Here is a 14,324-nt window from a genome sequence, read left to right on the forward strand (position 1 = left end):
CTATCTTTCTGTCTGTGTGTCTGTCTGTTTGTTTGCCTATCTAGCTGTCTTAATTTTGCCATTTTGTCATAAAGACCTGTGCCACTTATTCAAGCAGAACCTGCAGACTTTTAAGCGAATTGCACCAGATCGTATAGATGTATATCAATTTATCGCCCTAAATCAAATTCCAATGATCTATCCAGTTATAAAATTGCAATTTGATAGTGTTTTGAGAATTTCAAAAGCATTTACAATTTGGCTCTGAATGTCTCACATCCTCGGTGTGTAACACATTAAAATACCCTTTTGACAAAAGATATCTCTTGTCTCTAGGGATCCCAACTTGCCTGTTCCTCAGGACACCAAGTTCATCCACACCAAGCCCAACCGCTTTGAGGAAGTGATCTGGACCAAGTTCAACTCTAAAGACAAGCAGTATCTCCACATTGGCCTGAAGCCTCGCATCCGGGACAACTACCGAGCAAATAAGGTTGCCTTCTGGCTGGAACTGGTTCCTCACCTCCACAACCTTCACGAGGAGGTCTTCAGCACCGCCACAACCCGACTCCCTCCGGGTACCGCCCGAATCCCAGACCGGAAGGGTACGGGACCCCGTACAACACGCCATCCCATCCCAACCTTCCCTTCAGAGCCGGACGCCGATAGTTCAGAGCCGCCTCGCTTCCCTCCCTTCCCGAGCGACACCCGGGATTACTCGACAGAACTGAGCGTGACGGTCGCTGTCGGTGCGTCGCTCCTCTTCCTCAACATCCTTGCCTTCGCCGCGCTTTACTACAAACGTGACAAACGGCACGAGATGCGACGGCACCGGTTGTCTCCGCAACGAGGCGTTCCCTCTAATGACTTGGCACACAGCCAGGAGGAAGAGATCATGTCCTTGCAAATGAAGCACTCGGAGCACGACTCCCACCACGACATGGAGCCATTGCGACCGCATGATATTTTACGTCCCGCGTGCCCTCCCGACTACACGCTGGCGCTGAGGCGGGCGCCCGACGATGTCCCGCTCATGACCCCTAATACTATCACCATGATTCCTAGCACCATCACCGGCATGCAACCGCTCCATGCCTTCAACACCTTCCCCACAACCACCGGGCACAACAACACCTTACCCCACCCTCACTCCACCACACGTGTATAGTAGCGCCACCGAACGAGAGGACTAGCTCTCATACGTATCCAGTTTTCTCTCTCTGTCCCCCTTTTCAAGATCCTGAACTTCAGATGCTCTCGGTTACGCTGCCAAGAACGGCGACAGCGAATCCTGTTGGCGTTCTTATGGACTAAATCAACGGTTTGGTAGAAGTTGTACACACTAGAGGAGCTCTGTTTATAGACTCTACGGTGAGCAACAGATTCGGCCGGCCGTGACGAGCCATCGGCCTCGTACTCGATTCAACTTGCTGTTTGTTTTTCCACAATGTCCTTAAAAAGGAGGGGCGTCGATGATTGACTAAGCTGATCTGATGTCACGAGGGGAAATGATGAATCATTTTCCCACTAAATTGGCAGAGTGCAGATTTCATCCATCTTTTCTTTTTACCATCCTTCTTTGTTATTCCATTACCAGCGAAACGCTCTGTCCGAATGTGATCTGTGTCCTTGGATTATGTTTTACATGAATCGTAGGGGCATTCGATAAGACAGAAGCTGGATATGTTGTGTTTACCTGCAGTCTTGTGTCAAGTATTAGATCATACCTTGTAACAAGAGACACAGGGAATGAGAGAAAATCACAGCGTCTGACAGACGCAAAAAGTGCCAACCTACTCTCTTTTTCTCTTGCCGTGCCCTGTCATTTTATCACACATATTTGATTTGGCAACGTGTTGTTTCTTAGGAAGATTTTTTGTATGTATAAATATAAAGACAAATATATAAAAGAATGATATAAATATATATTTACATGGATTGCTATGGGGGATCTATGCATGACATATTTTAAAGCACCAAGAAGGACACTGAGCTGTAAACTCCCACAGCATTTTGCTTATTTGCATTTTTTTTTTTAACTTTGCTTGCTTAAAATGGTTGCAGAAACTTCTCCCCAGTGGTGTTTTCATCAGCATTACTCAAACTGTTACGTCCTCCTCAGTCTGACCACTCTATAGGACACATCCAGAAAGAGATCTATTGGCAATATTCTTTCAAATGGTTTTATATATATATATATATATATATATATATATATATATATATATATATATATATATATATATATATATATATATATATAGTTGTTGGTGCTATTATTTGACCATCAACCATGTAGTGCTCTAAGAGACATCTGTGATGGTCCGGACTGTTGCATAAATACTGCAAATGGCGAATGCATATGTAGCTTTGCATCTCTTTCATGGGCCTGTGACCAATATTCAGCTTTTATTAATATTACTTTTCACAGGGACAAATACAAATGATGGCCTCAGCTCATCTCTCTCTCTGTCTCGGCCTCTCTTGTTCTATCTCTGTCCTTGCTCTTTTGGTTCTACATCATTTGGTATTTGACAACCCAGTTTAATCAGCATCTTTTTTGTGTATTGGTGTGTGTACACACATGAAGAGTGTTTTCTTGCCAATATGTCTCTTGCCAGGTGCCCTGTACATTTGTGTTAATGTAAATGTGTGAGATAAAGAGTATTTGTGACAGAGTACCTGTTTACACTTGGTAATAAGATCAGTCGGATCACAAGTAGACGAGGGAGACACTTTCCCGTTTACTGATGTTTTAATCCGTCTCTTTTGTCCACTTTCAACCACTTCTGTCCTGATTTCCTCGAGGGGAGGGTCTATGGCCGGGTAAATGTGTTTCAGATCTTTCGATCTAATGGACAAAATAAGCTTGTGCAATTCACATATGAACGCACTCGGAGACGACAGAAAAACATACGGAGAGCATCAGCTTTAGTTTCTGCTCTGGAAAAAAAAGAAAATCAGCCGAACGCTGTGAGTGTGTGTTAGAAATCAGGAATGGAGAAAGAACATGGTACATTTTTCAATGTTTTTTAAATACCTCTGGAAGTGGTGGAAAGTGGACAAGCTGAAAACGTATTAGACCCCGTTTACTCCCGTATTTAGCATCATCCACTTGTGATTCGATCGGCTAAAACGCATCTTAATATCAGGTGTAAACAGGGTCAGAGAGGCACAAAGAAAGAGAAAGCTTCAATCTTCATAACACAAAAATCAGATCTGTGGCCCTCTGTCATTCCTTCATGAAAACCTTTACATACAAAACAGTTGTATGTTGTGCTATAGGAAGAGGCTAGAAGCACCTCATAATATCAGTTTGGTGTGTTTACCCACATCTCTACATATCACACATCTGTCTGCACTGCAGTGCACACTTGACCTTTTTGGTTATGACAAGCACAGCAAATAGAGGTTGCGGCGAACCAGATCTATATAAACAAATTTTACATGATTGTTTCATGTTCAGGTTAAAGAACGAATGGCTCAAAATCACTGCGGGATTAACACGATCACTTCTCTTCTGTTCATGCCTTGTTAGTCTTATTTTTCTGCCACTGCTGTCTGTGTCACGGGAGGATGATGGTTTGTGTTTGTCTCACTGTTGGCTCAGTGTGTCGAGTCTGAGAGGCTCACAATATTTCTCTCAGCCAAACAGGACCATCATCACGGAGCAAGAACTAATGCCAGTATGCCGTAAAACATGAACAGACTCAAGCTGAGGGAGCATACTGGAGGTTTAGTGTGTCATAAAAACAGGACTTTATTCTGTGTTGTGGACTAACAGCCCAATGGACGACAGCAACAACTGGACACTAAACAACGGGAGACTGTAACAAGCTTGGGTTGTTACTGGGAGTCTAGACTGGACCTGTGGATATGTACCATCTGTGGACTTTTGTGTGGTTGTAGTTATATCTAAACTCCATTTTAAACAAACTATGAGGAGTTGACTAGAGCTGCGTACAAAACAACCTCAATTCTAATAATCAATACTGTTTTAAGAGATGAGTTGAGACTCTTGTTATTTTTCTTGTTTGGTTTTGTACGCTCAACCACTAGAGTGTGATGTTGTGGTACATCCAGAATAAAGACTCTACATCCATTACGAGCCATTCATTGGGTCTTCAGTAGGCGTACAGTGAGAGGAGGATAATAGAATTTAACTGTACATTTTTAAGTGTGAGAACAAATCAACTGAAAATATTTGTAAATATTCAGTTACTTGTTTGTTTAATGTTTTTCCCCCCTTTGTTTTTGTTTTGTTTTTTTCTGGTCGAATGAAATATAAGATACTTTGTGACCAGGACAACAGGTGCAAGTTGTAATTCAGCCACCAGCAAAATTGATGAATCCCATTCGTTGGAGGTTAAATTCACTTTCTGCTGCTTCATTTAGTTTTGGGATTTGTGGATAGAGGAGATTTATTGCTCTTGTATTTGAGCATAGAGATGGTGTATCATGTAGCATATCAATGTCAATCATATTTCTGCACAAGTATGACCAGCTGTTCATTTCAGATAGAAATCTTTAATATGGAGATATGGACTGGAAACACTGGAAACCCTGGTGGTTATGAGAAGTATTTCATCTGCCATGAAATTGTTGTAGCATTACATTCTTACCAAAATGCAACCAGGACTTCATTAAATATCTAAAATAGGTGAAAAGTATTATTTTGTGATCACATTTTACTAGACTTAAGTATATACTATTGTTAATGAATTAAGCGTCTAGTAAATGAATGCCAAAATAAAGATGGCATAAAGAGCGCAAGAGGGTTCTCAATATGTCAAGCCTGGTGGTTTAAAGATTACTGAATAAATGAAGCACATGTTATTTCTCTAACAAAATAAACATTTCACTGGGTCCTAAAGCAAATTTACACCTGTTGCCCTGTTTTACTATATGTTCAGAATCAGAACGCCACATTTGATGAAGAATAAACATGTTAATAATGGATTTTAAAAAAGCAAAGGTAAAAATATATAAATAAGGTGATGATATTTCTCTTTATTTAGAAGTTATTACACACTGTATGCTGTGACTCTGATCTGGGGAACATTAAAGAAATTCATAGCCAGACATCAGACTCTGTTTCCTTTTAATCAAATTACTAATCATCTAAATGACTCATTTATTTGGAAGTACAGTAGTGCATTAATTAACTGCATTCAATTGCTGTACTTGAAGTGTAATTTCCAACAGCAACCTTGATGGACAACAGAATGGTCAGGAGATCAACATGTTCGGCTATTCTCCACCCATCACTGGTGATTCGTTTGTGTCACAAGTGCAAATGAGCAGCAAGGTTGATGGAGAAGAGTTGTTATGAAAGAAAAATTGAGAGTTGATGGAGAAAAAGTGTTATTAAGACAGAGTCACTTGTCGCCACCTACTGGCGTAATGACGTAACCTGCAGAATGAGTCCCTGAAAAATCACTTTTGGAACACTGCTCAGCCAATCAAGATTAAGGATCAGAATTAATTCAATCTTTATCTTTAATAAGATTGGTAAGTGATCCGCGGCCATGTCTACACCAAGCGGCAACCTTCCTGTCTCTCTCTTGAATCCAACACGGAAGTGACTACTGCAATTCATCGACTGGTCGCTAGAGACCGGCTGCAAAATAAAGTCAATCCCATAGACCCCCACGTTAAAATGCCCAACTTTACAGCAGAAAAATATGTTTACAGCCTGGTGCAAAAAGTGGTTTTGGTCTATATAGCTAATTTTGCCCTTCATGACAACTGTGAAGGGGGTGAATTTTTTTTATAACTCATCCATTTAAATTATATCAAGCATTAAAGTTCTGCATAATTAAGGGTGTGGCCACTTGAGTGACAGGTGGATTGCCGCTGCTGTCACTACTAGCTGTTTGTCTGCTGTCTGTTAAGCCTGTTTTATACTTCTGCGTCGAACTCACGCCATAGCTACGTCGTAGGCTGTGTGTAGCGCGCGTACCCTTCGGCGTACCCTGACGTGCACTTCTCCAAAAATGTAACCGCGTCAACTCTACACGGACACAAGCACTGTGATTGGTCTGCTAGAACCCCTCCCTCGGGTTTCACATGCTCCCTCTGCAAGTGTCAACGTGGACAACGACGCAGAAGTATGAATGAAAACCAACGCGTTGCCTACAGTGTAGAGGCTTCAGCGTAGGTCCGACGCAGAAGTATAAAACAGGCTTTAGCGTCACGTCTCCTCAGCTAATCCGCCTCGCTGCCCATTTTCTTTTATCCGGGAGTGATGATGTATCCAAGATGGCGACGGCCGGCTCCGCCCACTTTGTCACGGACACTACATCCTTTTTTCTTTCTTTTTTTCTTTTTTTTTGAGTCTATGGTTTACACTAAAATGTAGCGTAGGAAATCCAAAAAAAAAATAGCACTTCTGTCAATGGTTGTTGAGAAAGAGGTGAGAATTAGGTGTTTACACGACAACTAAAATGTACTAAAAACAGAAAAGTTTTTTCTTTGTGTTGTTGTAAACTCAGAATCGAAGACCAGGAGACTTGGTTGTTTCTTCAGCAGGATTCTTTATTGAGATCACGAGCTGTCGGTAGCTGCAGTCACCAAAGTCTAATCTAAAGTAACTTTACATGGTATCTTTATAGGCATTCAGTGGGCAGTCCTTGAAAGTCACCCTGCCTTAAGAGACCACTGAATCTAATCATCTAAAAACAATAGAGGCAATTACCCCCAACTGAGATAATGGCACCCCCCAAATGGTATAAACAACACATGGTCACGAGAACTAAGACTAGATAACATTCACACACAGTTCAACGTTTAGTTTTCTTATGTGATGTTATGTAAGGGAGTAGGATCCGCAGATCTAAAACATATTCTTAAATTTGTAATTCTACAGTGTTTTCACGTACAGGCGACAACGTTGTCAGAATGATCCTCATCGGGCCAGATCGCTGTTGTTAGGGGTTAACAGTTTAGGACCCATGGGGTTAACAGTTTAGGACCCATGGACCAGATGTTTGAAAAGAAGACCCGGAGTCAGAATTATAAAAAAATTGAAGAAAAGTTTTACTGAAAATAGTTTGCAGTTTCATCAGCAGAAGTCAGCTTCAAGACTCACACAGGAGTTCGTAGGCCGCCCCGCTTACAGTTACAAAGATCACAGCAGTTATACCATTTCCAAGGTCTAAGCTACGTCATTGCTTACAGGCTGAATGATTCTGATTGGCCAAGAAATTGATAAACATAGTAATTTTCCACACATATACAGATAGACAGAAGCATATCTCCATAGATTATGCCGCTGACACTCGGACCCTGAAGTTAGGCACGTCGTGACCTTCCAGGTCGCAGATTTGGGTTGCTGGGTGCCAGCATGTCTCGAACAACAACTCAGTCAATCTCCAACAATGCCAGTGGTTCTTTAACCTGTAACCAAGAAGACTTAACACACACACCCGACACACATCTTTTCCAAGGTTGGAAATGGCCAGGCTCTAACTATAAACAGGAGTCTCGTCTCAAAACATCAAGATAACAAGTTCTTTCTCTCAGGATAGGATACTTTATTCTAAATGGAAACTATAGGATTTAACTGTCAAATGGTACCTTAAACTATATACTTCAATGACCCCTATGTTTTAACATGTTGAAGACCTTTCTCAAACACAAAACCAGTCCCTATTTAATTTCTGGAAGCTGGGATAAATAGGCAAGCACTGTTACTGCATTCAAATATCAAATACAGACATTAATGAATATATGAAAAGAACATTTCAGTAATCACACTGGTAACTTCTATAACAAAATAAAATCTCCAGAGAAGTCAATCAACTCATTTGATATTAAGAAGGAAAAGCATTGATTGATACCTTGATTATAATCACTCATTACATATACATTGAAGCAGCAGTGGATTCCAATCCACCCCCTTCACTGTCCAGCCAGTAGTTGTGCGTGACGTCACTGTTTTCACAAATTCGCATTTTTGTACTTTACACGGATACAATAACGATATCGTTTTCAAAAACTTGCACTTTCAAAACAGTTTTCTATAGTTTGTTTTGAGGCCCTCAAAAATGCCATTGTTGTTTTAATAAACGGCCAAAACGTCTAAAAAGTTTTTGGTTGAAAACGGTGTCGTGCAAAAGCCCTCTTGGTGAATTTTTGTGGCAATCATCTGTACACGAAATGCTAAGAAAAATATTTGGATTTTAGTAAATCATTGTCATGTAAACGTACCCTTATTAAAATTACTTTCAAAATGTCATTTAATCTATTTACAACTCTATAGACATTACATCATGTCAGATCAGAGCTATTATCTTTTATCCCATTTTTAACGTCTTATTTGAACGTTTGTAACACACAAATATAATTCTGAAGCGCGGGGGGGGGTATTGTACATTAATCTGTCCCTGGATCGTATAGGCTACATGTCTAAGACCGGGAATGTGTCTCCTTTGCCTACTTGTGATCCGATCGACCAAAACGCATCTTAATTGCATGTGTAAACAGGGCCAAAGAGTAAATAAACCATAAAATGCTAAATCATTGTCATTTCAATTCAAGTTTATTTGTATGGCACTTTTCAGTTGTTTTAAAGCAACTTAACAGAAAATGTAATTTATGAGTAAAAACGTCCGGATCTTTCAACAATTAATCGTGTAGCTTTATAGGCTGCATTTGATAAAACACATTTGCTAAAATCATATTTGCATTTACATTTATTTATTTTCCAAGCACTTTATTCCAAAGCAGAGGTTTGTTTAACTGGTTACATTAATATCAATATATTTATACACTGTAAAAAGTTATTAGGCCCACTATTATTTACTTTTTTTTTTGGTGAAACATTTTTACACTCAAAAAAATTTAGTACATTTTAAAGCTGTGAAATCAATGACATATACTGTATGAATTGAGTAAATGCAAGTAAAAAAATTAAGTAAATCTGAGTAACTGCATCTGGTACATTAACAAATAAAATTGAGTAGAAATAATTTATCCCATACATTTGCTCTTAAAAAATTAAAATCCAAGATGGCGGCGCAGGGAACTGCAGCGGCTTTGCTCTTCCCTATGTTGTTGTGTTTGTTTGTTTTGTTTACGTCCGTGTCTACAAACACCTGGACAATTAATCGACAGGAACTTTTAAAGATTGGGACACTGTATGGTGAATTAGTTCTAAGCAAAACTTACAACTTTGAATATTTACCACCGGAGATCGCGCGACCAGCGGGGAGCAAGTGGATTATTACCCCAGGAGATAGACGCAGGAGGCGGCGCAGAGATCGACGACAGAAGCGAGGCCGCAGAGCCGGGATTAGAGTCCGGCTAAGGAGGGCACCACACAGGCCCGCGCTGCCCAGCCTTTTTGTGTCCAACGCCAGATCGCTATGCAACAAAATGGATGAGCTGGCGATGATCATCGAGGCAAACAGTTACGCTAAAGACTGCTCGCTGGTAGTAATCACAGAGACGTGGCTGCACTCTGGGATTCCGGATGAAGCTATTATACTAGCGGGTCGTACAGCACACCGGGCCGACAGAACCGGCAACTCCAGAAAGAGCAAAGGAGGGGGGCTCTGCATCTACTCTAACAACAGCTGGAGCACCGATGCTACAGTGACTGAAAGACACTGCTCACCAGATGTGGAGTTTGTCACACTGAGATGCCGGCCCTTCTACTTGCCGCGTGAGTTCACTGTTGTTTTTATCATGGCTGTTTATATTCCACCTAGCGCTAATGCTAATGTAGCTATGGACATCTTGCAAACTAGTATGAATAGACTGCAATCCACCCACCCGGATGGAATCTTTATTGTGGCAGGGGACTTTAATCATGCTAACCTGTGTACTGTACTTCCCAAATTTCATCAGTATGTAACATGTCCAACCAGAGGTGATAATACTCTGGATCATGTTTATAGTAATATCAGAGAGGCATACAAGGTCTCAGCTCACCCCCATTTAGGGCAGTCTGACCATTTGACCCTCTTTCTCACACCAGCGTACAGACCTGTGTTTAAGAGATCCGTGCACACTGTGAAACTAACAAAACTGTGGCCTGCTAGTGCTATTCCACAATTGCAAGACTGTTTTGAGCGCACGGACTGGGCACTTTTCTCACAGCAGAGTCTTGAAGATTACACCTGCACTGTTTTGCACTACATTAAGACCTGCATTGATAATGTCACTGTTGAAAGACAGGTCAAATGTTATCAAAACAATAAACCATGGATGAACAGGGAGGTCAAGCTGCTGCTGGAAAAACGTGATAAAGCCTTTAAGTCTGGAGATACGGAATTATACAGCACCGCCAGATCCAAATTAAAGACAGGCATCAAGGAAGCAAAAGTGGCCTACAGGAGGAAGATAGAGGAGCACTTTGACGAAGGGGATCCCCGGCGCGTTTGGCAGGGAATACAACACCTCACGAACTTTAAGGGTTCAAAAGACCCAAGCCCAAGTACCAGCAGCAATCTGGCCGAGGAGCTCAATCATTTCTTTGCGCGCTTTGAGGCGAATGGGACTGAGTCAACATCGGCCGGACCAATAATACTCTTGCCCAGAGAAGATGCCCCGACATTCTCCTTGAGAGAAGAGGAGGTCAGGAGGGCATTTCTTGGCGTGAACCCCAGGAAGGCTGCCGGACCCGACGGGATCCCTGGGAGAGTGTTGAGGGATTGCGCAGATCAGCTGGCTGGGGTATTCACTTCCATCTTTAACCTCTCTCTGTCTACCTGTTCCATTCCCAAGTGCCTTAAATCTGCTATCATTGTGCCGATCCCGAAAAAATCAGCTGTGAGTAACTATAGACCAGTGGCCCTCACTTCCACTGTTATGAAGTGCTTTGAAAGACTGCTGCTAAAACACATAAAAGCTTCCCTCCCCTCCACACTGGATCAGCACCAGTTTGCCTATAAAGCAAACAGGTCAACCGCTGACGCCATCAACACAGCCCTGCACTGTGTGCTGACCCACCTTGAACATCCTGGCACCTATGCAAGACTGTTGTTTGTGGATTTTAGTTCTGCGTTTAATTGCATCATTCCTGGTAGACTGGTGTCCAAGCTACATGGACTGGGCATCAGCTCAAACATCTGCAGATGGATCCATGACTTCCTTACAGATCGTCCCCAGTCAGTTCGTCTGGGCTCGCAACTTTCATCTGTTCTCACACTCAGCACTGGGGCACCCCAGGGTTGTGTGTTGAGCCCCTTACTCTACATTTTATACACTCACGACTGCACCCCAGTTCATGAAAGTAATACTATTATCAAGTTTGCAGATGACACCACTGTAGTTGGACTTATTCACAACAATGATGAGTCCGCCTACAGGGATGAAATCCAAAAACTCTCCGCCTGGTGCTCCACCAACAACCTGTCTCTCAACGCCTCTAAGACCAAAGAGGTGGTGGTAGACTTCCGCAGGAAGAAGATTGACCTTGCCCCATCTACATTAATGGAGAAATTGTGGAGAGGGTTAAGGACTTCAAATTCCTTGGGACATACATTTCACAGGACATCACCTGGGCAACCAACACTACAGCCCTTGTGAAGAAAGCTCAGCAGCGACTGTACTTTCTCAGGTCACTCAACAAAATTAACCTCTCCCAGAAATTGCTTTTATCCTTTTACAACTGTTCTGTCCAAAGTATAATCTCACACGATATTCTGGTGTGGTTTAGTAGCTGCACCGCTGCTGACAAAAAAGCGCTGGACAGAGTAAGGAAATCAGCACAAAATATAATTCACACACAGCTCCCCTCACTCATGGACATATATCACACCAGATGCATGCAGCGGGCAAAAAATATAATTCAGGACTGTTCCCATCCAGGTCACGGCCTCTTCATTTTGTTGCCATCTGGAAGGCGCTACAGATCTTTCCGGGGTCGCACCTCAAGACTTTTGAATAGTTTTTATCCAAATGCTATAAAATTCCTGAACTCATGAGCATTTAGACTGCTCTGCATTTTTTTTTTAATGACTATATTTTAGCTATTTTATTATGTTATCTGTTCTCTCTTATAATGTATTTATGTATTAATGTACAGTAGTTTTGTCATATTATGTGTTACCACCATGGGAAGTGCAATTTAAATTTCGTTGTTATATGCAATGACAATAAAGGCAATAATAATTAACATTTAAATGTTTAAAAAAACAATATTAATGAGTAATATTAACTTTTTATTTATGAGTGATTTATGAGTAACTTTTTATTTTCTCTAAACCTTTGTAAAATAGTATTCCATACAACCACCAGTATACATGACATTGACCTTTATTTTCGATGAGTACAACAATACAGCATATTTTACACTGTTTTTAACATGTATACAATATTGCCTACATTTAAACTCATTTAACATTTTAGAAGTAAAAATGAAACATTTAGGTAGCCTAATTCAAGTGTAATCAACCAGTCTGTTATCAGCGCTGGTTCTAGTGCCGGAGACGGACTCGCGCTCTGCGGGTGAACTTCCAACTTCAGACCGCCGTCCTGCATTTCACTCATCACAGCAGAAAGATACTGCGAGCGACTGACTCAACCTGCCAATAAACAAAAAGTGACAGTTCTGAGGACATTTTATCATCTAAATCAATTATATTCATTATAATTAGGAATAAAGTTGTGTGTTTATGCAAGGCGTTTCAATCACGTGAAAAGGTGTCGAATTACGCCTCTGTATGTTGTTGTGCATTAAATAAAATGATTTAAAGCACAGTAATGATTGTATAGATAAAATGAAACGCACACAAACCTGAATTGTTCTGGAGACAGGAGTGTTCAAACAGCCCGCCCTCACTTAACCATCCAGTTGTCATCACGTCAGGGGGTGGGGGAGGGGTGAATTGTTTTAATTGAGTAAACTTACTCAATTGACCTATGGCTAAGCCACGCCCCCAAACGCGATGAGCCAATCAAAGTGCGCATAGCTAACCCAATACACTCGGACATTCTCTGCTTCCACGTCCATTGAAATGCATTGCAGTTGGTCAGTTTTCATTCGTTTTTATCTGTTTTTTCTTGTCATTTTAAGTTTAAAATGGTCAAACGGTGTGCATGGGGTACATTCAACTCCAACACTAGGTATCCTGAGAGGCTGTGCGACGGTGTGTATTTTTTACCGTTTCCCAAACCACATCTCAACCGAGAAGTGTCTGCTCTGGATTAATTTATGCGGTAACTTAGACCACAACACCAACTAAACGTGGATAAATTAAACAAGGATGTCTACATCTGTTCTAAGGTAAGTCAACAACATATTTGAACGTTATCTTTAACATCTCTAAAGTAACGTTAGCCTTCTAGCTGCGTTGCAGTTTGACAAGAGTACAGTTTGACAAAAGCACATTGTTGTGTTTTACACAAATATAAGTAGGCTAAACACTTTGCAGTATTAATGATGTCCTGTATGAACAAAATGGAGTATGTTTTTATGTTTCCACTGTTCGATCGCGCCCGCGCCTCTCTCTCTCTCTCTGACACATACACACACACACACACACTCCAGCATTGCAATCTTGACATCGCAGCCTGTTCATCATGCTGCGTTCACACCAAACGCGAATAGAGCGTCAAATTCGAGCGTTTGAAGCGAAATATCACCAAACTATAACGTTTACACACTGACCTGTAATGTTAAATCTTTTTCTGGAGCTGAAGCATTTCTCAAAATGAAAGCTTTTGCACCTTCTGAAGCACCTTCTCAAAATAAAATATGATTAATATAACCCTCCAATGCATAGTTAAGGCCCTTTTGGTGACTTTGAGATGATATATAATCTTTCTGTCTCCAAAAATCATCAATTGCCTCCTGTGAAATGTCTCCTACTGTGACACTGGCCACAGCGCCTGTTACCGAATGTTGACGGTTTGTCTGAGTGAGTGGAGGGGGCGTGGCTTAGCCATAGGTCAATTTCTTAAGAGTGTTAAATATATTAATAATATCGATTTGAATTGAGTAATTGTTTTGTTTCTTGAAACAGATCAGTTTAATTCAACATTCTCAAATATTTTTATAGAAATTTCACAAATATATTAAGTGTATTACAAAGAAATAGTTAGTCAAATACTAAATCATTTTATTGAAAAAAAAAAACTTAAATATATCTGTAAATTTTAGATAAAATTAACTGTTGGATTTTTACTCAATCATTTTGGCATGTTTAACTCAAACAATCAAGTAAACAATATTCAGAGATTTTATTAAGTTAATAAAGTTATATATTTCTGTAATATTTACTAAGCCACCGAATTATTTTTTAGAGTGTATATATTTAAACCTTTAAATATATATTTTTTTGCTTTAGAATTCTTCACATAAAAGTATTCATGCAGTATATTTTCTGTAGAATATC

At 40.7% G+C, this 14,324-nt stretch overlaps 1 protein-coding gene across 2 annotated transcripts in view; it reads left to right on the plus strand.

Moving 5' to 3' along the window:
• nlgn2a (neuroligin 2a) overlaps nucleotides 1–5,061 on the plus strand; it is a 207,203-nt gene extending 202,142 nt beyond the window's left edge. For both annotated transcript variants that reach the window (XM_084110269.1, XM_084110268.1), the window contains one exon: nucleotides 316–5,061. In XM_084110269.1, coding sequence (XP_083966395.1) covers nucleotides 316–1,147 — 832 coding nt within the window. In that variant the 3' untranslated portion in view covers nucleotides 1,148–5,061. The remainder of the gene's footprint in view (nucleotides 1–315) is intronic.
• Nucleotides 5,062–14,324: the final 9,263 nt, after the last annotated feature.

Source organism: Abramis brama (genome assembly GCF_963993115.1).
Source record: "Abramis brama genome assembly, chromosome: 3".
Taxonomy (NCBI): Eukaryota; Metazoa; Chordata; class Actinopteri; order Cypriniformes; family Leuciscidae; genus Abramis; species Abramis brama.